This window comes from Peromyscus eremicus, chromosome X (assembly GCF_949786415.1).
Source record: "Peromyscus eremicus chromosome X, PerEre_H2_v1, whole genome shotgun sequence".
Taxonomy (NCBI): domain Eukaryota; kingdom Metazoa; phylum Chordata; class Mammalia; order Rodentia; family Cricetidae; genus Peromyscus; species Peromyscus eremicus.
In genome coordinates this window covers 75,756,523-75,780,640 of record NC_081439.1, presented here as the reverse complement: position 1 = coordinate 75,780,640, position 24,118 = coordinate 75,756,523, and the positions used below count along the sequence as shown (strand labels likewise).

General features: G+C 35.6%; 1 protein-coding gene and 1 pseudogene across 3 annotated transcripts in view; one reads left to right on the top strand and one right to left on the bottom strand.

Moving 5' to 3' along the window:
• Positions 1–2,249: 2,249 nt before the first annotated feature.
• LOC131898880 (vigilin-like) overlaps positions 2,250–24,118 on the bottom strand; it is a 38,254-nt gene continuing 16,385 nt past the window's right edge. The window contains exons 1-3 of one of the 3 annotated variants that reach the window (XM_059250148.1): positions 20,914–20,957; positions 16,032–16,105; positions 2,250–4,405 (exon numbers count right to left, since the gene is read on the bottom strand). In XM_059250148.1, the coding sequence (XP_059106131.1) occupies positions 2,285–4,309 (2,025 nt within the window). In that variant the 5' untranslated portion in view covers positions 4,310–4,405; positions 16,032–16,105; positions 20,914–20,957 and the 3' untranslated portion in view covers positions 2,250–2,284. Of the gene's footprint in view, positions 4,406–16,031; positions 16,106–20,872; positions 20,958–24,118 lie in introns of those variants that run through there. The other 2 variants (XM_059250149.1, XM_059250150.1) reach the window with 2 other exon arrangements.
• LOC131900083 (single-strand selective monofunctional uracil DNA glycosylase-like) lies at positions 22,610–23,457 on the top strand (annotated as a pseudogene).

Genomic DNA, 24,118 nt, shown 5'->3' with positions numbered 1-24,118 from the left:
ACAATTCTTCACAGACCTGGAAAGAATAATATTCAACTTCATATGGAAAAGCAAAACACACAGGCTAGGTAAAAGAATCCTGTACAATAAAGCAACTCCTGGAGGCATCACCATCCCTGACATCAAGCTCTATTATAGAGCTATAGTAATAAAAACAGCTTGGTATTAGCACAATAACTGACATGTGGACCAATGGAATCGAATTGAAGACCCTGACATTAACCCTCATACCTATGAACACCTGTTTTTTGACAGAAGCCAAAACTGTACAATGGAAAATAGAAAGCATCTTCAACAAATGGTGCTCGCATAAGTGGATGTCAACATTTGGAACACTGCAAATAGATTCATATCTATCTCCATGCACAAAACTCAAGTCCAAGTGGATCAAACACCTCAATATAAAACCAGTTACACTGAACATGACAGAAGAGAAAGTAGGAAATAGTCTTGAATGTATTGGCACAGGAGACTACTTTAAGTATAAAACCAGTAGCACAGACACTGAGAGCAAGAATTAATAAATAGGACCTCCTGAAACCAAGAAGTTTCTGTAAGGCAAAGGACATAATAATTAAGAAAAACGAAAACCTACAGAATGGGAAATGATCTTCACCAACCCCACATCTGACAGAGGGCTATCTCCAAATTAGATAAAGAATTCAAGAAACTAGCCATCAAAATACCAGAAATCCAATTAAAAATGGACTACAGAGCTAAAGAGAAAATTCTCAACAGAGGAATCTCAAATGGCTGAAAGACATTTAAGGAATTGCTCAACATCTTTAGTCATCAGGGAAATACAAATCAAAACGACTTTGAGATACCACCTTACACCTGTCAGAATGGCTAAGATCAAAAACACTGAAGACACCTTATGTTGGAGAGGATGTGGAGCAAGAGGAACACTCCTCCACAGTTGGTGTGAGTGCAAACTTGTACAGTCACTTTGGAAATGAGTATGGTGGTTTTTCAGAAAACTGGGAATCAATCTTTCTCAAGACCCAGATATTTTGTTCATAGCAGCATTATTCATAATATCCAGAACCTGGAAACAACCTAGATGCCCCTCAACCCAAGAATGGATAAAGAAAATGTGGTACATATACACAATGGAGTACAACTCAACAGGAAAAAACAATGACATCACAAAATTTGCAGGCAAATGGATAGAACTAGAAAATATTATCCTGAGTGGAGTAACTCAGACTCAGAAGGACAAACATGGTATGTACTCACTCATAAGTGGATACAAGATGTAAAGCAAAGGATAACCAGACTACAACCCACAGCTCCAGAGAAGCTAGCTAACAAGGAGGACCCTAAGAGAGACACATGGATTGCCCTGGTAAGGGGAAATAGGTGAGATCTCCATGAGTAAACTGTGGGTGAGGGGGACAATAGGGGGGATCAGGGATGAGACCATAAGGGAACGGGATGGTTGAGATGGAACAGGGACGGTGTGGGAGAACAATGAAAGAGAAATCATGATAGAGGGAGACATCATGGGGATAGGCAGAAACCTGGTACTAGGGAAGTTTCCGGGAATCCACAAGGAGAACCCCAGCTTAGACTACTACCAATAGTAGAGAGGGTGCCTTAAATGGCTTACCATAGTAATCAGATTGGTGAATATCCTAACTGTCATCATAGAGCCTTCATCTAGTAACTGATGGAAGCAGATACAGAGATCCACAGCCAAGCAACAGGCCAAGCTCTAGCTGTACAGTCAAAGAGAGAGAAGAAGGATTATATGAGCAAGGGACATCAAAATCATAATGGGGAAACCTACAGAGACAACCAAAGCAAGCTAGTGGGAACTCAAGAACTTTAGACCAACAGTTGTGGAGCCTCCATGGACTAGGCCCTCTGTATAAGCAAGACAATTGTATAGCTTAATTTGCTTTAGAGGCCCCCTGGCAGTAGAATCAGGATCCATTCCTGGTGCATGAGCTGGCTTTTTGGAGCCTACTACCTATTGTGGGACACCCTTGCACAGGCTTGATGCAGGGGGAGGGACTTGGACCTGCCTCAACTGACTCCCCATGTGAGGCCTTATCTTGTTGGAAGAGGGAATGGGGGTGGGTTGGGAAGTGAAGGCTGCGGGGTGAGAGGAGGTAAGAGAGGGGGATCTGTGGTTGGTATGTAAAATGAATAAAACATTTCTTAATCAAAAATGTGCCTTCAATACAATTGCTATATTATTTAGAAATAATTATTTCAAAGTACTTTCAGATAAGTAGGTTGGAAAATTTCTTTTATTTCTTTTTTATCATTTTTTTTGTTATGGTCTCCAAGGATGAGTCTTGGGAGGTGTTTGTTGTTTCAATTTGGGGAATTCTTCAGAATCATCATTTGGGGAGTTTGGGGTGACTTTTGCATTATGGGGAACATCTCTTTTCCCAAAACATTTAGATGATTCCATGGTTATTTTGTAAAGACAGGTGTTCTTAAAATTATCAAGCTGAGAGTCATACTTTATGACAGTTGAAAGGTAATACTTTTCAAGTTCGAGTATATGGTCAATTGCTTCCTGAACTTTGTCAGGGAGTCCAATCACAGTAATGTTGGGATTCCAGGATCCTTTTGGAGGTAATCGGATGTCTACTTGGAATTGCTCCATGATTTTTTGGATAGTTTTTCCAGTAAATCCAACAATACTGTCACGAACCTGGTGGTTTAGTGGGATTTCCTTAGAAACTGTTTTTTCTATCTTATACAACATTCTCATTATTGCATCTTTAGCAGCTAAGGTGTTCTCTTTATAGCCTGTAATTACGATTTGGTCTTGTATCTCATGGTTTCCTTTCTTTGGAAAATGGATAGTGACATCATGCTCTGTGCAAATCTGAGCAATAAGCAAGCCCTTATGACCAGTGATCTTGCAGTAGTATTTTGGATCTAGAATAAATGATAGCTTAAAGTTTCTTCGTGCACGATCTTCCATTTGTGTTTGTAAAGCATTGATTTGTTTTTCTAATTTAACCTTGGCTTGCTCCACCTTTGCAGCAAGACCCATTATGGATATGATATTAGAATTGCCTCCAGGTTGTGATACCTGAGTATGAACGTCAAATTCACTCATTAGCTTCTTTATCCCACTTCCTTTGTGCCCAATTATGTAAGGATGTAGGTGAGACGGCACGCGGACTTCAGCAGTGACAGGAATTAGATACTCAAGAGCTTCCATGGCTGCTTTGCAATTTTCCATTTGACCTGAGACAAATATGGTTTTACATCTTCTTTGGTTACTAAAAGGAAGTTCTTTAGTGTTCTTTCCCTTCTTGTCTTTCCCAGTTTCCTGAACCACTGGATGTATATACGTAGTTGGCTTTTCTTTGTCTGGGAATGAGAGTTGAACTTTATAATCCTTAGCAATTTGATGGACTTTGGAACTCATTGGTCCCATGAAAAAAGTATAGAATTTCTGAGGAATAACATACTGTTTTGTGACATGGGAACCCAAGGGCTCAAAAATCTGTTCAATGTGTTTCTTTGCTGCTTCAACGCAAGCTTTTTCTCCTTTCATTGTAACTCTGATGTTCTGTTTTCCTTCATAAGTAAAGTCAATAACCATACCAGCATAAATTTCTGTCATTTCTCGTATAAGCTGGTCCCTTCGCATGACAAAATAATGGTGAAACTTACGATTTATCAGTATGCTATCCTCCACCACACACTCTAAGTCTTTCAACAAAAGATCTAGTTCTTTTTGTACTTCTTTAACAGCTTCCTCTTTCCCCATGATTGTTACCAAATCCTGATTCTTATTTTTAGGGGTAGGGAAAATAGCACGTGCCCCCTGTTTTACACAGATATTGGGAAGATTGCCACCATTTTTACTCTTGAGAAACTGGTGATATTTTGACTTGACAGGGACAGCTACAGAATAACTCTTGGCTTTCTCTTCTTCCAATAGTTGCAGAAACTTTTTATTCACCTTTTCAATATTTTCTTCAGGGCCTCTAATAATGACTTTTTGAAGGCCTGACTTGTTTCTTGAAAAATAAATATTGAATCTTCCACATTCTCTCATGATTGAATCAATCAAATGCTGTTTGGAACTGATAAGGGATTTATATAGAGTAGAAGGAACAGAAAATTCCACTTCTGAAGTTTTGACTGCACCTTTCTGCATTGAAAGAAACCATTTTCGAGCTAATTCACAATTTTCTGGGTTCCTCATAATTATATCATTTTCCAAATTCCAATTTGATAAAAAATTTAATTTTGAATTTAAGGGCATAGCATGATGTTCCTTTTGCAAACTCCTGATCGGATGCACAATGCAAGTTTTGTTTGATGTCATTGTTGAATTTCAAGTAATTATAATCCAGATATATTGCAGATAAATCATTAGTAGCCAATAGTGGAACCTTCTGTAGTTGACTTTTTGCATATTATTCTAAGGGAAAAACAAACACTTTAAATGCATAAGTTGTTTCCAACATAATCTACAGACTTGAGATAATAAAATGACATTGTTATACTGTAGCAATTTGGCAAAAAAATATATTTTACCTACTGACCTATTCTTAAGTGAGCAAAAGATGGTCTCAAATTGTGAGGACTGTGAAGAAACAGATAGCTTTTGTCTAAAGGAAAATCAGCTTTTAATTATTCTTTGACAGTTGTAAAATAACATTTATTCTTCAAATCCCTGCATTTTCTTGTATTCTACAGTGCCAAATGTTGATAAGAAATCACATCTATAAAACATGTAATTTTCTATTCTCTTTCTAAGTGCAAAATAGAAGATGGACTGAGCCTACAGGATCAAACTACATTCATAGGAGCTACTTTCCCTGAATAGATGTTGAGCTGCGGGAGTCAGAATGCAATAGTAATTACCATCAAGGAAAGGGTAATTTTAATAGTACTAAAAATGAGAAGGTTGCTTACCTTCTTCTAGGTAATTTACAGTGCTAATTGGTTGGAAATCAATTTTACTAATATATTAAGAAAGTATAATCCTTATCAATAAATTGATGCATATGAGAAAAGTCAGACTACATCTACAGAATGTCAGTATCAGCCTCCTGCTTCAAACCCCAAATGATGTTTTGACATGAAATGAAAAAGAATGCTGTATTTACCAGGGTCTGCTATTTTTTTTTAATAGTTCACTTGAAGAAAAACTTAGAAATTCACGTATTTCATGTCTGCAATCCACAGATATTAGGAAATTCAAAATTCTGGACAAATAATACAACTCAGTTTTACAGCATTTCCACCATCACATGCACATGACCATTACTCAGAGGCAAACTTTATTTCTTCTATCACAACTAGGCAACATAATCTTAGTTGAGAACAGTCAGTCTTCTATTTTCCACTTAAAAAGAGTTTAGAAAATTACATGTTTTTCAGATGTGATTTCCAATCAACATTTGGTACTGCAGAATAAATACATGTGATAGAAATTTCATAGAAATAGTACAATACATCCTACATTCTGTTGAATTTTAAATCTTTACCTTCTCATCATTTTGAAGTTTATTGATGCTAAAGTATAAAAAATTTGACTGTTGTATATACATTTGTAATTCTAGACTTTAGCACATGCTGTCCCTATACCGGAATATTTTCAAGGGCTTCCTCCAGTTTCTTGGTATCATCATTCAGATAACAACTCAAATGTCTTCTCCAAAGAAGGCATCTCTGGCTGATTAATACTTTGTGCTTATTTCATTGCTTTTTTACTTATCATTAATATTATTGTCTTTAAGGGACATGAAGTCTATAACTATTTACAACTTTCTCTCTCACCTCTGTATCAAAAGTTGGCTTATTCATTATTGCCTACTAGCACTTGTGTTGTATTACAACTACTGATAAAATACCTATGTAAATATTGGATAACATAAAAAGATAATCAAATCATGAAAATTTGCAAGATTATATATGGAATATAAAATTAATAAGACATATCACAGTCAGAAAATAGGTGAGAAATGTTACTGCCAATTAATGAAAAATAACTCAGATTCTCTAATATTTAGGAAAGTACAAGTGATTATCTATAATATTACATTCTCCATAACATGAGCAAATAGTAAAACACTTAACCGTATCAAGTGCTGACTAGTGCAATGCTTACTCTTAATTACAGGACTTTGGTCATTGTTGATTTTGAAAATTTGGAGACTACACTGCTCAGTAGTTCAACTCTTGAACAGGAATGGGCAGGTATGTATGGGACTGTAGTTTTGATAATGTAACTCTCAGCTGGAAGCATCACATTTTCGAGTAATTTATAATTATATAATAAATTATTTATACCCTTTCCCTTAGCATTATTTATTTCTTTTCTTTTTCCTTTTACACTGGTAGCAATCGAGTACCAGGCCTTGTGCATGCCACACAAGCATTCTATCCCTTGGATATATCCCTATCAACTACTGTTAATTGTCTAGGAGAAACACATACCTACATGTATCAATAAACATTTAACACAATGCTCATACTAGAATTAATCATACTGACAAAAAACTTCAGAGTACCTATATGACCATTAGTAGAAACTTACATATTTCTGATATCTTTAGACTTCTACAACAGAATACTAAATGTTGTCAAAATACAGTAATGTACTAGAATAAACACATATGAGTAAATTATAAAATAAAATTTTTATAAGCTTATAACATTATGTCTTCTCTATACTTAAAACCACATTTAACAACTAACGGAGGTTATACATTGTTAATATTTGATGGAGACATTTGCACACATACATAGAAAAATCCTTCAGAATATATACATAGAATGCTACATTAAACAAATAGATTTAGGATAAGTCCTGGAACGCAATGTCACTATACTTTTAAAGAATCAAACTGCACATTATTCACATGTGATAACTGATAAATATAATCATTTGGAATTTTCATCCTGAAACTTTAAAGACAGAACTGCAAGAAGAGGTCTGCTCAGCTCTCAACACAGACAGGTAAGGGACTTCAGGCCATCAACCTCAGACCCACACTCCCACACAACCAACAAATTCCAAGTTTGCGAATCTTAGTTAAAAAGCAAAAACAAGAAAATCCTAAACAATTCTTCAGAGAACACCAGCAGGAATACTTTAGCATGAAGAAAAGGGGAAGCATATCTAAGAAGTCATAGGAAATAACCAATACTAGTACAGTTAACCAAGAGGTCTAAGAAAACACCACACAATTAACAAAATGACAGAAATGAACACATCTTTCAATAATAACTGAATATTAGTAGTGTCAGTTGTACAATAAAAAATATAGCAATTAGAAGAACAGATTTAAAAATATTTTTTCATCTTTTTCTGAACATACTTTACTATCAATGATAGATACAACCTTAGTGTAAAAGGGATGGAAAAGGGTATTCTAAGGTAATTGAACTAAGAGACAAGTAGGTATAATTCGTCTAACATATGATAAAGTATACTCAAATGAAAAATAATCAGAAAAGGAAGGTCAAGTCCTTTCAGATCCATAAAAGGAACACTTCACCAAGAAGATATGACAATTCAAAACATGCACACACCAAACACAGGTACACTCAATTTCATAAAAAAGCACACTATTAAATGTAAAATCATAGACTAACTCCAATAGAGTGATAGTGCATGACATTATTAACCCCCTGACCAGTGGACCAATAATTTGGATAAAAACTAAACAAAAAACATGAAGTTAAATGGCACCATAAACCCAAATGGGTGTAACAGTTATCTAAGAACAATTCCACCAAACACAAAACAATACAAATCAATCATTGGAATTTCCTCTGAATAAATTATGTAATAGAACAAAGAGAAAGTCTTGAAAACATAGAAAAATTGGAATAACATCCCCCTTCCTATCTGATCACTGAAGAATAAAACTGGATATCAAGAGCAATATAAACTACAGAAAGCTTATAAATTCATGGAGATGAAACAACAAACTACTGAGTCATGATTTGCTTTGGAAAGAAATAAATAATGAAATTAAAAATTCCTTTACTTGAATAAAAATTAAAAACAGCATAAAAACATCTATGAAACACAGTGAAGGCAGTCCTAAGAGGAAATCTGAAGAACATTTGAGACATCTAAAATTAATATCTGAATAATACACTCAAAAGTCTTGGAAAACCAGGAACAAATCATAGTCCAAATGCAGTAGATAAAAAGATATTATCAAAATCGGGTCTGAAATTAATAAAATAGACATAAATAAAACTACAAAGAATCAATAAAAGTAGTTGATTTTTTGAAAAAAAAAAACCAAGATGGATGTCCAAGTAAACTTTCTATTGTGATAAAAACACCATGAGGGAATGAAACTTGGAGAGGAAAGGCTTTGTTTTATCTTATAATGATTACTTCACAGTCATCACTGAATGAAGCCAATTCAGGAAGTCAAGTCAGGAACCATTAGTCTCAGTAATTGATAAGCCAAGAAGGAACACTAATTACTGGCTTGCTACTCGTGGCTTCCTATGCTTTTCTTACAAGACTCAGGACCGCTTGAACAACAGCTTCCTACAGTGAGCTTGGGCCCTCCTATATCCATCATTAACTAAAAAAAATGACCCACAGGTCTTCAGGCCAATCTTATGGGAACAATATTTTTCCTATTTTTTTAATTAACTCTTCTCTTCTCATTTATATCTAGGTTTGTGAGAAGTTGAAAAAACTCAACAGGCACAGATGACCCCTTGTAGATTTGATGCATAAACATCAATATTAAGATATAATTTTCCTGTTTATCTCCATGTTTTGAAATTAATATCAATATCACAATTAAAATAAAAGCAAATGGTTAAAATGTCAGTCTTTGAAAATTCAAACATTTTAAAAGTTTAGCTTCTTTAAAATATCCAAAATCCATCTGAAAACCTCAAATATCTCAAACACTCCAATGTCTATCTAAAACTCCAAAGTTTCTCTAAAACTCCCAAATCTGCCAACTTTGGGTTCCTGGGAAATTAACATACAAGTTAAAAACTTTCTTACTCCAATCGAGAAGAAATAAGACATGTTCACAATCAAATCAAATCAAAATCATAGTCCAACAGCATAAATAGCTAATAATCATACATACATCTGCAATGCACTTACAGTCTTGTGGTCTCCAAAGTACTTGTGCAGCTCCATCTCTCAAGCTCTCCCATCCACTGCATACTGAGCTTGTTTCCTAGAATCAGGCTGACTCTACTCAACACCTGTTGCTGTCCTTGATGGATATGATATGGTACTGGCATCTCACAAATGTTTGGGTCTCCACTGCAACTGAACTGAACCATCAACATCAACCTCACATGGTCTCTGCACAGAAACACTACCCATGCTACATTATGCCAAGTCTCAGCTTTTCTCTATGACCACTTAAATCATTTGGCCTCTACCGCAACAAAGGCTGCACCTTCACCAATGGCATCTCTTGGTTCCACATGTTGTTAAGCCTCAGCTGCTCTAGACAACTCCTTCATCCCTACATAAAAGGCTCTGCTTCCTGGGAGACTCTTGTACTTTACCTAGTTTGCATCCCAGGCAATGTAGACCTTTAGCTCCCTCAGTGCTATAGCTTCTCTGCAGTGATCATAATGAAACACTTCCCAGATTATTTGACTTCAATGATGCTGGTCTCTTTTTATGCATGGCTTATTCTTTAGCAACCTAAGACCAGTAGCAATTGTCCAAGCAAAGCAAAGATTTTACTTTAGTGGTTTTAGTTTCTTGATAACCACAGTCAATTCTCCAGGCACAGTTGACAAGAACCACAGATTCTTAATTCAAAATATCAGATGGCTCCAATAGAGTCTTCAAGGGACTCTCAAACTTCCGTCTGAAGCTTCACAGACCAGGACTCCATCATTCTCATTGCTCTGGCATTGTTGCCTAAGTTCTATGGAAAGCTCTGTAAGCCTTGAGCCCTCAATGTCTTTTTGGGGGTCCGAGTTCCAAAATCTTTCCATAATTCTCCCCAATGCATGGTCAGGATATCACAGCAATATCTTATGAAGATCCTAGTACCAATTTGTCTCACTAACTTTTCTAATACCATAATAAAACACCATGATCAAATGAAACTTTTGGTGGAAAGTATATATTTTATCTTACAACTCTCTAGTCATAATTCATCAATGAGAAAAATAAAGGCAGGAATCAGGAGTCACAAACTGAAGCAGAAGCAATGGAAAAAGATGAGTTACTGGCTTGCCCTCATGGCTTATTCAACCTTTCTATAAAATCTCAGAACCACCTGCCAAAGAGCCACCTACCCACAAGTACCTACCATGGCTGAGTCACCCATATCAATCATTAATCAAGAAAATGATGCAAAGGCTTATCTTACACCAATCTTACAGGGGCATTTTCTCCATTTTGTATTAATTTTTCTCTTTCCATATATGTGTAGGTTTGTGTCAAGTTAAAAAAAATCCAACAAGCACAATTGGCTTATCATGTACTTGACATAAAATTACATCAATATGAAAGTATAATTTCCCTCTCCTGTTTACCTCCAAGATCTCATATCTATATCAATACAAGACTATAAAACACACACCAATTGTTAAAAAGTCATACAGTCTTTTCTTTCTTTCTTTCTTTCTTTCTTTCTTTCTTTCTTTCTTTCTTTCTTTCTTTCTTTCTTTCTTTCTTTTTTTCGAGACAGGGTTTCTTTGTGTAGTTTTGGTGCCTGTCCTGGATCTTGCTCTGTAGACCAGGCTGGCCTCGAACTCACAGAGATCTGCCTGGCTCTGCCCTCCAAGTGCTGGGAGTAAAGGCGTGTACCACTGCCGCCCGGATAAGTCACACAGTCTTTAAATTTTTTTAAAAAAGCTTGAAAAGCTCAGCCTTTTTAAAACATCACAAATGCCTTTAAACCCCACAAATCTCTTTAAAACTCCAAAGTGTGTCAACTTTGAGCTCCTGTGAAATAAAAATGCAAGTTAAATGTTTCCGTACTCCAACAGGGAAGAATCAAGACACAATTACAGTCAAATTAAAGCAGAACCAGTGTCCAACGGTGTATAAAGCTAGGAATTGTACATGTGGTATTCATTCATGATCTTCTGGTCTCCAGAGGACTTGTGAAGCTCCACTTCTCTGGCTCTGCCATCCACAGCACACAGAGCTTGTCTCTTAGGGTCAGGCTGACTCCACTCCCACATTTGCTGCCACCCTTGGTGGGTATCCCATTGTACTGGCATCTCCAAAATGCTCCACTGTATCTATACAGGACCCTCAAGAATAACCTATCCTGGGCTCTCCATTAGGACACTACCACTGCCAAGGGCTGCTAATCCTCAACTTCTGCTCAGGACCATTTCAGTCCTAGAGCTTCTGCTGTAACTGAAGCTTCCACCTTCATACAACTCAGAATTACCAGCACAGAGCTGGCACTATCCATGCTGACCTGCCGCCCCCCATCATTCATTAACCAAGACTGAGCCTCCACAGTCTTGCCCACAGATCAATCCTATAGAAGTATTTTCTCAGTTAAAGAGTCCCTTTTTCCATGTATTTAAGTTTGTACGAATTTGATTTAAAAAACCACAACTGATAAAGCTTTAGTCAAATTAACTCAAAGATAGAATACCCAAATTAATTAACTTAGAAACAAAAAGTGAGACATTATATCATAAACAAAGGTAATTCTACAACTCTGTCATAATTTAAAAAGCTACAATACATGAAATTGGGAAATCTGAAAGATATGGATAAAATTTTAGATGCATAAACATAACAAACTTAAATCAAGATAAAATGAAAAAAGATGCTCCATAACCAGCAATATGATTGAAGTGGTAATATAGCCTCCCAACTTTAAAGAACCCAGAATCAGATGGATGTACTGCAGAATTCTACCAAAAATTAGATGAAGAATTAACACCTGACAACTCAAATTATTCTAACAAATAGCAATGGAAACAAGGCTTTTAATAATCTTTTAGTGAAGGCAGCACAACCCCGATTCCAAAACCAGACAGTCATAAAATGGATAAGGAAAATAACAGACTGATACCCCTGATAAACATTCTCTAAAACACTGACAAATTAAATTGAAGTTCATATCAAAAAGATCATTAATCACAAAAAGTTTGTTTGATTTCTGAGAAAAAGAAATCATTCAACATACACAAATCAATGAATTTTGTGCATCACATGAATTGCATGAAATACATAAGTGAAATGATCATTTCTTTCAATAGAGAAAATGCCTTTGAAAAAGATCTTTCATGATAAAAGTAACAGAGAGCTGAGGGGTAGAGGGATCATACCTCAACATAAAAAAGAGCACATACTACACAATTACTAACTGGCAGAAAACTGAAGGAGTTTCTGTTAAGATCAGGAACAAAGAAGGGACATCTACTCTCTTTATTCCTATTCAATATATTGCTTGAAGTTATATAGAGAGCAATAAGACACAAACAGTAAACAAATAAAAGGCCTATAAATATATAAGTAGGAAGATAAGAAGTCAAGGTGCCTCTACTTGCAAATGATTTTGTTATTTATATTAAAGCCTCCACCAGAAAACTGTATCTATTAGAGACATTCAAATACGATAAAATACTAACACATAAAATTCAGTAGCTTTCCTATATGCCAATGAGAAAGAGATTGAAAAAGAAATCAGGGAATTAATCCCAATTTACAATAACCATAGGGAAAAATACCTGGTAATAAAACTAACCACAGAAACAAAAGATCTCTACAATGAAAAATTTAAGACCCTGTAGAAAAAAATGAGACAGACACCATTAGATGGAAAGAAATTGTATGTTCTTTGATTAGAAGAACTAATAATGTGACAATGACCATTTTAACAAAAAGCTACCTACAGCTTCTATGTGACGCCAATAAAATCTCAATGTTATGCTTCATAGACTTAGAAAAAAAATCCAAAGATTTATATGAAAGCAGAGAAGATCATGATTAGCTAAAGCAATCTTGAACAAAATGAATACTTTGGGAAAAAATCATTATACCTGATTTCAGGTTACACTATGGAACTTCAGGAATAAAACAACATAGTACTGTAATAAAGACAGACATCTAGATTGATGGAATAGAATAGAGGACACAGACAATAGTCCATGCAACTACAATACCTACAATTATTATGCCAAAAATATTCACTGAATAAATGACAGCTTCTTCAAAAAACGATGCTGTAAAAACTGAATTTCATTATACGAAAACTGAAATTAATTTCTCATCTCTCACCATGTGCAAAATGCAACCCAAATAGATCAAGGAATTCAACATAAGACCTAATCCTTTGACAGTGGTAGTGGAAAAAAATCTGGGAATTTCCAATTTATAGGCACAGGTAAGGACTTTGACTCCATTTGCACAGAAAATAAACAGTGAAGAAATTGTACTTCATATGCCTAATACCCTGCTATGGGGATACATTCATGTTAAATGTTGCTTTATGCATAGTAGCTAGGAGATGGAATCAACCTAGATGTCCACTGATAGATTTTTGGCTAAGAAAATTGTATCACTTACATACAATGGAAAATTACTCATCTATAAAGAAAAATTAAATCATGAAAACTGCAGGTAAATAGATGGAATTAGAACAAAAACTATCCTGAGTGAGATAACTCAGGTCTAGAAAGACAAATACCTATTATCTCTCTCATATGTGAATCTTAGCTTCAAATCTTTGTGTATTTCACTTGCAGCAGATGTAGAATCCAAAAGACTAGAATGGGGCTTTCTGGGGAGGAGACAGGTTAAGAGAAGTGCAATAGTAGATTATAGGTATAATGAAAGTAGTGAGGTGGAACACTGCGAGTGAAAAGGCTAAAGCAAGGAGAAGTGTAGGTATATGGGTGAAATCACAGTATGAAGAGGGTATGAAAAGCCATGTCAAAGCCTACTATCTCACAACTTAACATAAAAAAATTAGGTGGAAGGATAGCAGAATATATCTAAAAGGAAAGAAGAGGAGTGATACCAAGTGATAAAGGATTAAAATCTCTAATAAAGTTTGGGAGTAGCCCAGGTGTGGTGTTTTGAAAGAAAATGACCCCCATAGGCCCATAGGGAGTGGCACCGTGTTGATAATGGACTAAACCTCTGAAACTATAAGCTAGCCCCAACGAAATGTTTTCCTTTGTAAGAGTTGCCATGGTCATAATGCCTCATCACAGTAATGGAAACCCTAACCAGGTCTATAGGCAAAAACATAATACTTAGAAAGCAACTTGACAAAACCTTTGGCAAAGTAACAATAGAGAGTTCCATATTAGGGCCTATGCTCTCGAAAACCATGGCCTTTTGATCAACACCATAGTACTGGTCATGGAATTCCCTCCTGTGGAGCAAGCCTCAGATCTAATCAGAAGAACAACTAGGTGACAAAAGTCAGCACTGAAATACTAATAGCCTATACTGTTTTGAGGAGCAATGGGGTCTCCAGTGGAAGTGATTCAAACAGCCTACTAATGAGGATTCCTCCCTTGTAGTCCCTCCATTCTCACCAGGTCTTTTTTCACTTTTCTTGAGTAAATCTACATTATCTCTCAAGGAAAATATCAATTACTTAGAGATAGTGGCACTTGAAAAGGGAGCAAACAGATTTGGTGTTGAGTCCATGCTGAGCAGGGTAGAGAGGAAAGGGAGTTTTCATATGGAAATTTCTGCTCATAAGATAGTTGAGGGGGTCATGAAGGATAAAACTGATACAGAGCTGTATACCCAAAAAACAGCACCATAAATCATTTTTCAAGAGCAGGTAATACATTTACCACATTATTCATGATATAGGTCACAAGCACCTCTCCATGAATTTAGAAAGGTAGGTGTTTTACATAGATTAGTTTTCTGTTCAGAGTGAAATTAAATAAATCAAAAGTAAGATAATCAGGAAAATAAATACTATGATGCTGGGTAATCCGATTTGAAATAAATACTGAGTACAATATGTAAATAAGAAATAATAAAAATCTATAGAATTGGATGAAGTTACAAAATAGTAAAATTGACAGCGTATAAAGAAAGGATTAAAGGAAGTTTAAAATTATCTAAACCCTCTCCCTGTGAAAGCTCAAAAAATTCTAAGCAGAGAAAACAGGAAATTAAAAAAAATAAAAAATCCTTAAAAATTGAAAATTGAAATATTCATAAGTCTAAAATTCTGACCAAATTTATAAAAGGAAAAAAATTCACCAAGAGCAACCCACAACAAAAGAATGATTAAAAAAAGGTCAATAAGCTGAAAATGTAAGCAAGGAATATTATAAAATTAAATTTTAAGACAATATGATTTTCAGTAAGAATACATGTACAAGATGCTCTTCATTATACCAGGAAATATAATAAATGCTGGATAAAATTAGAAAAACAAAGTAAACAAAATCAACAAATTCCTTTTGCAGGTCATTTTGAAATGTCCAAGAAGGACACATATTGAATATCATCTCCTTTATTTTCTAGAATCAAAACATGTACTTAGCTAAGTGAAGCTCAGTATTAGCGTATCCGTATAACAGGAACGATTTCCTATTAGACATAATAGGTTTGATCCCTAGCTATATATATATATATATATATATATATATATATATATATATATATATATATATATAATCATACCCTCAAGCATAATTTGTCTGTGAAAAATATTTGAGAAACAACTCTTGACTATTTACTGTTCATACAAGTAATATATGTAAAAAGGATGGGGAAAGGCTACCTCAAGTGCTTTACTGTTCCTAGCAAGACATCCTATCTCAGAGAGTGAATACTGTGCAATTATGAAAATGGTTGAGTATAAGTATATTATGGCTATATAAAGGGCTATCCACTGCAGACATACAGTTATATTTTAATTTTTTAAAACATTACCATGTTTGAACCACTCAACCAGAAATTATTACTGTTTTTCCCAATATTTCTTCATGTAGAAATGTTTTTTAGCATTACAATACCAAAAATGTATTTTAAATGGTGTTTGATGTCTCTTTTTACCTTACATTTATTCTATTCCAGTTTGAAATGTATCTTTGTTGGTACATTTACAAAAGCACCACCTTACCTTTCAAACTTTAAAAACAATTGGAGAAGGCAGATTCATGGAATTGCTGATTTGTCTCAATATGAAGTGAAAAGCTGAAAAAAAATGGTAATTTTCCATTACCTGAAACTTAGGATGTTATGATAGTTCTGTATTAAAATGTCATTAAACATCAAATACCATTAACATATGTGTGTGTGCATATGTGTATATATGTATGTATATGATGTATATGGACATATATACATAACGAGACTTTGGGGTAGAAAAAGTCCTCTATCCCAAGTAAAGTTGAAAATGTATATCAAATTTAGATACAAAACTGTCTCCACACAATCCTTTTACCAAAAAGATATAAAAAGATTGCCTTTGATTTTGGTATCCTCAAAATAAATGAGTCATGTGTGACATACAGGATTTCTAAATACACTCAAAAAGTAAAATGTTATAGTATGCTATAAAATAAAACCTAATGTGCACTTCTTTCTAGGTATAACCTATTTACACTGTTCAATTAATGGTTTATTTATTTTCTAATTTATCACCATTTTCAAATACTCATTTGGCTTTAATCCGTGTAACTGAAAAGGTCACAGAAACTTTTTTTTTTAATAATTCCCTCTGGCACTAAGAATAAAGTATTGGTACACACAAATTTAGTACAGTTATTGGCAAATATTTCAAAACCCTACAATATAACAAACAAAAAAAGTCTATATTAAAAAGTTAAATGTCTATCGGGAGTTTTTAGTACTGACTTAACATAAATCTTGTTACATCCAAAGAAATATGGACCATCAAATAAATTTGAAATTTCACAACAAATGTTGTTGTTTATCAATGCAAAGGCACCACTGTGGGAGAGAGAGAGAGAGAGTGTGTGTGTGTGTGTATGTGTGTGTGTGTGTGTATGATGGGTATGTGAATCTTTCCACATAAATGATTAATTGAAGTATCAGGTAGGTTCAGGCCTTTTCTTTTTTTCCTTTGATTTTTCGAGACAGAGTTTCTCCATATAGCCTTGGAGCCTGTCCTGGAACTTGCTCTGTAGTTTAGGCTGGCTTCAAACTCACAGAGATCTGCCTGCCTCTGCCTCCCGAGGGCTGGGATTAAAGGTATGTGCCACCACTGCCTGGCTCGGTTCAGGCCTTTTCTAAAGCACTTCCATAATTCTTACATTGTAGTCTTCATATATAAACATTAAACATTTACTTGACTATAATTTTAGGTTTGTTTTTATATATTAAAATGATGTTATCTACTTTCTAGCACTTTCTAGCTATCTGCCTGGCTCTAATCTATCACTAATATTTTATAAATCATTTTTCAATTTTTGGCTTTGAATTTCTATTTATTATTTAAGTGGAATGAATGTCTAATATTTTAATATTAATTGCTTGGATTTTACATTTTCTGAAACATAGCTGCTCAAATTTTCGAAAAATAGCTCTATTCACAATCACATATGGGTTGCCAAGAAAATTCACATTGAATTTCAATGAGCTTTGTGATATTGCATGAAAATGTAACCAGATGTTGAATATTCTCATGTGAATGTTAGTTCATGCTAGATATTAAAGTATAATCTATTCCATATGTATATGGAAAATGAGCAACTGTATATAAATATCAATGCTTAAAGTACTTACATATAGAAAAAATATAAATGATACTTTTATTATAATAATATATATTTTAAATTAATAGCAATAATGACATTAATATTATCATGACTAGTAATTAGGATAGAGGTTAAAATGTAAATAATGATCAAGGACAGATTAAAGTTACCAGAACAAAAAAATCAGAATATGAACAGTATATAGATGCATCTGGAACATGTATAAATATTAAGAATGAATACAGAGCCGGGCGGTGGTGGCGCACGCCTTTAATCCCAGCACTCGGGAGGCAGAGCCAGGTGAATCTTTGTGAGTTCGAGGCCAGCCTGGGCTACCGAGTGAGTTCCAGGAAAGGCGCAAAGCCACATAGAGAAACCCTGTCTCGAAAAACCAAAAAAAAAAAAAAAAAAAAAAAAGAGAATGAATACAGAAATATACTGTTACCATAACAATTTTGAATTTTGAGGAAATAAGTTCTCATCTCATAAAAAGCTAACTAAAATAGACAAGTGTTCTGCATATTTGTATAGTACTAAACATAGAAATATATAAATGTTATATACCAAATCACAGATTTAAAAAATACAAAGAAAAAGAAGTACAAACATGTTATAGGATAAAATAAATATAGAATAAAATGATAAAAACATTTAAAACATCTTAATAGAAGTTAAAACAAGAATAGCAATACATAATTGAAATTAGACTGTTCAAACAATCCAAAAGGCAGACAAACAAGTAAAACAGAAATTCCACAACTGATGGTGTAAATGAAGCAACATATGTAATAGACCAGAATAATGAAAAATAAACAAACCATGTCATATACTCTACTAGGGCAGTAAAAGTTTGTCTTTGGCTCTTGGAGGGGGCTTCATCATCCCAGATGAGAAAGGGTCAGTAAAACTATATATGTATCTTTATAAACAGAGTTATGTAAAGGTTTTTTAATAGTTAATAGTATGATTCCCTATGGCTTTTTCATGTGTACTTGTTGCTATTTTACCTATCTCCTTCTTCTCAATTTATCTCACTCCACATTCCCTAAAGAGCCTCCTCTTTTGCCATTTCACCTAATAAAATCCCCAATGCCAGACATGAGAATCCCTCTTTTGAGTTGTTTACCAGTAATGTTCAAGAGACTCCTAAACACGCAATTTATTCATGTTTCCCTTGGTTACCCCACAGAGGTATAAGGTTAAGTCTCTATTGCTGAAGAAACCATGCACTTCAGTGACAAGGTTCAAAGTCCTTAAGTTAAATTGACCTGAAAGCTCCCTCCCTGAGGACAAGCTTTCATGGTACCAGAAAGCACAGTACAAGATTCCAAAGGAGAGAGGCAGCTAATAGTCATATCCTGATAAGCTCTCTATGAACCACATCAACTGACAGCACAGGACAATAACCTTAAAGGTACTATAGTGGCACATATACCTTGGCAGTAACCAACAGCTCTCTAATTGGACTTAAGACTCATTTAACAACAGGGTGACCATTCCTGATAATGGAAACCTAGCTAACTACTCAGTGCTAATGAAGTCATGGTTATTAGAGAAGAATCAACATCTTCTTCTTACTAAACCAACATAATTCCTCATAACAATTTATAAACATTTGTCCTTATACCATCAGATAAGTATAGTCTTTACCACTCATCAAGGAAACTTCTCTTTGTAACAGAGAACATTAGAGAAAATCACAACTAATCAAAGTGCAGAGTTATGGAGCCCAGTCCCAATAGATCTATGTACAAAACACTCCTTAACCTAAGGCTCAGAGATCATTGCTGAAGAGGCAACAGAAAGATTTTAAGAGCCAGAAGGTCAGGGAGTTTTTTGTGAGAGTAAGTCTACTACTAATATCAGCAACTACACTCATAAAATGTCTTCAGCACGACTACCCAATAGTGAGCCAAACAAGGACGGCACCAATGGACATGCCAAAGTGGATGGAGGAAATTCCACAAGCTCAACTCTACAGAAAAAAGCTATAGGCAACTGAGAAAGGCTGGGAATAGGAGAGATAGCCATCCCCAGGTAAGGGGACATCATTTGGTTGTCTAGTACCAAAGGGTCATTCAGAAAAAATATATACATGTAACGTTATACAGACTAATAGATTATATTTAGGAATATATGTATATACATATATGAATGTAACAGCTATTAGTGAAAAAAAGAGGTCCTGAATTTGAAGGAGAGTAGGGAGGAGTAAAAGAAAGGGTAGAAGGGAGAAAAGGGAAGGGAGAAATGTAATTAAAATATAACCTCAAAAAAAAAAAGAATAGTCAAAGTTCATGGGAAACTAAGAAATACAAAAAAAAATCTGGAAAATGCAAATTTTATTACCTGTTAAACAATGAAACATCTGCCTAACCTGAAATGTTATGTATATGAATGCTGACAGGAAAATCCAGAATCATGAGGAATCTAATTTTATAGTCTAAAACCTAAAAAATATTAAGTATACAATATAAGTTTGTCTTCTTTTAAAATTGAAGATATACTCAGCTTATAAATATAAAATTGTGAACAAAAGAACATGAACGGTATGATATTAAATACAGGATGTTATATAATAAAAACTAATAATTTTGATGCTGTGAACATAAAATTAGTAGGTACACATGGACTTTATTTAAAAATAGATCATCAGAAACTCGATCAAATACAATGTTTTCTATAACTGAAAAAAAGTCACATATAAAATGTGAGTATAAGCAAATCAATACATAAACATAATCTGATAAATTTTTTAGACCAAAGAAAAAGTCACTCCCTTAAAATTTAAAAGTAAATGAAAATTTAAGTAAAACTGAAAACTAAAAGTCATATGACTTTTAGATGGCACTAAAGATCTGATCATAAGAAAGTATCCAGTAAAAATTAAAATTGAGAGATTCTGACTAATAATACAAAAGAAAAACAAGATGGACTTAGTTCACAGTGCCAGTATGTGTTTTGAAAAGACTATAAGCCTTAACATGAACAGAAAAAAAAACACATTCTCAAGACTGGTTATGAAATATATTATTATGAAGTGGTAAAGAAAAAATAATTTAGAAAGAACAAGACTACATATATTGACAAGTAGACATGAAAGATTAGGCCAAAAAATAAAGAAGTAAAGAAAGTCAGAAGACATGAACTAAACCATTGTCATACACACACACACACACACACACACACACACACACACACACACAATCTACTAGAATTTTTTAAGTGAAGGAAAAGTTACCTTTCATTAAAATATCTAGTGAAAGTTAACAAACATGTTACCTGGAAAGGGTGATCAACTAGACTGGACTAACTTTGACCTTACTGAGAATATAGGAAGGTTTCCATGACAACAGAATTGTGAGGAAAGATTTCCTCATAATGCATAAGCCAGCTATAAGGGCCACAGCCTTTTACTGCCAGAATGGGCCTAGTCAAGGTTATCAAGATTTAAATGAGCAGCTGTAAAATATTAAAGAAAAAATATACAAGGGAATTCTGGTATCAGCACACAAAGCCTCTTAAGGAATAATATTCCAAATAAATAATTTTAATGGGGTAAAGAAGGAGTGCCTACTGTGTGTGACAGACAGCTAACACCAACAACCAACAACGAAAACATTATAATTAAATTCAAAAGTACAATGAAAATCTTTTGGAAAGAATGAATCATTAGAAAATTGCAACATTGCATGTTGAAATATCAATAAAGAAAAGATGAGAGTGTATAGGTATTGTCTAATGGAAACTCTAAAAGTCATAGGTGAAGCTAAAATCTCATAAAATTCATAAAAGTGGTAGAAATTGTCTAATCCAACTCTAAAACATTGTAGATTTTCATATAGTAAGGAACAAATTATATTGCTGCTAAAGTCATAACATAAATAGTTTAGACAGTATAACAAAAGCTGACCAGAACACATACAAGTCTGTTAGAAAGGACTACTGAATTTATACCGAAAAAAAAAATCAGAAGATGCCAATTAAGTACAACATTATCTGAGAATGATTTAAATTCATTTAGAAATGAGGGGAAATATCTTGTTATCAGAGGAAAAGAATTAAAATTTGAAATATAATGTAGATTAGATACACTTGGGACACTACTTCAAAGTACATTAGACAATTTATTTTCAATTGAAAAAAGTAAATAAAAGAAGAAATGAAGCAGTCCTGAAAATGAAAATCTATATAAGTATGTATAATTACATTATCTTTCAACACTGTACACATACAGGTACTAGAATAGCCTGAAAATCTCAGGACATTTCTATCCTCAACATGAGGAAATAAAATAAGTGAAACCTTAGAACCCAAGGATCTGGATAGGCATAGTTAACTAGAAATGGATATTAGCAGCTTATATTGGAACGGGGAATGTAAGTCAATGGCAAAACTGTTGACTCTTATGGTGAAGAACCTCAGTTTAAAAAAAATTGTGAAAACTAACCTTGTATAGAAATAGATAAAATTTATAGAAAAATACTATAGTAAATGTAAATTATTTTGATACAAGAACAAAAAGGAATAAGTAAAAAAAAATACCCATTCACTCTTCCTGGGATTGCAAATTGTTGCAGTCCCTATGGAAATCAGAATGGAAAATTTTCAAAACCCTAGAAATAGATCTACCATATGAAACTCTCTTTGACATATACCTGAAGAACTCAGTATCATACTCCAGGGATGCTTGCTCAGCCATGTTCATTGCTGCTCTACTCACAATAGTTAATAAATTCAAAACAGGTGGGTTGGGGGATGGGGGAAGAGACCTTGCGCAGGAGTGGCCCTGGGTGGCTACACTTTGGGAGCACATAGAAGGCTCTCTCTCCAGGGTCTCACTGTGTAGCCCAGGCTACCCTTCAAATGATGGTCCTTCTGCTTCAGCCACCCAAGTGGTTGGATTACAGTGTCCTTTGTGCCAGGACTGAGAAAGGAAGCAGAAGCTGCATGGGGAGCTGCTGCAGGTGACAGCAGCATGGCTGTGTCCCAGATTTTCCTGCCGGGGCCTACCCATGAACCTGCAGGTACCCTGATGGAACCACAGCCTTGCACTCGAAGCTTGCCTGAGGGCTTCCTGGAGGAGGAGCTTCGGCTCAATGCTGAACTTCGCCAGCTGCAGTTTCCAGAGCCTGTGGGTGTCATCTATAATCCAGTGGATTATGCTTGGGAGCCGGACCATAACTACGTGACTCGATACTGCCAAGGTCCCAAGGAAGTGCTCTTCCAGGGCATGAACCCAGGACCTTTTGGCATGGCCCAGACTGGGGTACCTTTTGGGGAAGTGAATGTGGTCCGGGACTGGTTGGGCGTTGGGAGCTCTGTGAGGACCCCTCCCCAAAAGCACCCTAAGCAACCGGTGTTGGGACTGGAATGCACACAGTCTGAGGTGAGCGGAGCCCGATTCTGGGGCCTTTTCCGGTCCCTCTGTGGTCAGCTGCAGGTTTTCTTCCGGTACTGCTTTGTCCACAATTTGTGTCCTCTGTTCTTCTTGGCTCCCAGCAGAAGAAACCTGACCCCAGCTGAGCTGCCAGCCAAGCCACGGGAGCAGCTGCTGGCTATATGCGATGTATCCCTCTGCCAGCAGGTGCAGCTGCTAGGGGTGTAGCTGGTAGTGGGAGTGGGGCAGTGGGGCGGCAGGCCGAGCAACAGGCACCAAAAGCTCTAGCAGGGCTGACCCTGGAGGTGGAGGGGCTCCTGCATCCCTCTCCTCGAAACCCACAGGCCAACAAGGGCTGGGAGGCAGCAGCCAGGGAAAGACTCCAAGAGTTGGGGCTCCTGCCTCTGCTAACGGATGAGTGCCTGGCCAGGTTTAGCACACCTTAGAGACCCAGTCTTGCACATTAGATGCCTACACACAGGACTTACTGGGCTCTCTGTTGGAGGAAATGTGTTTTCAGCTCTCTGGGCTGTCCTCTCATGGCCAGGCCAATTCTGATTCCAGGGTGGGCAGCTTTCCTGCTGTCTTGTCTCCAGGGGCTTGTTCTGGACAGCATCAGCAGAGGGTGGGCCTTTGCACTCACCTGTCACCTCATTTCCTTGGGAGCCTCCTCTGTGTGCACAAGGTCCTAGATAGGGATGTCTGAGGTCATATTTGACGTTTTGGAGGAAAGATAATTTTAATTTTAATCTTTCCTGTTTTGTTTTTTATTGGCATTGTTTCTGGCACTGCTTCACGTACACTAGGAAAGCTAACACTGACCTACCTCAGCCTTTTTGACACTCATTGTACATACTAGTGGGGTTCAGTGTGATGTTTCCACACATGTGTTAAGTATGTACTGATTGAGTCCAACCTCCCTTTACCTGTCCTCTCCACACACACACACACACCTCCCTAACCAGAGGACAATCTTTCCAGGATCCATACTTATCCTTACAGAACATCTCTCTCTAGATGGCTCCTCTCCTCCCAGGGGCCAGGACAAGCATCATGTTGAGAATGAACTTCTTAGCCAGGTGTCCTGGCACACCCTTGTAATCCCAG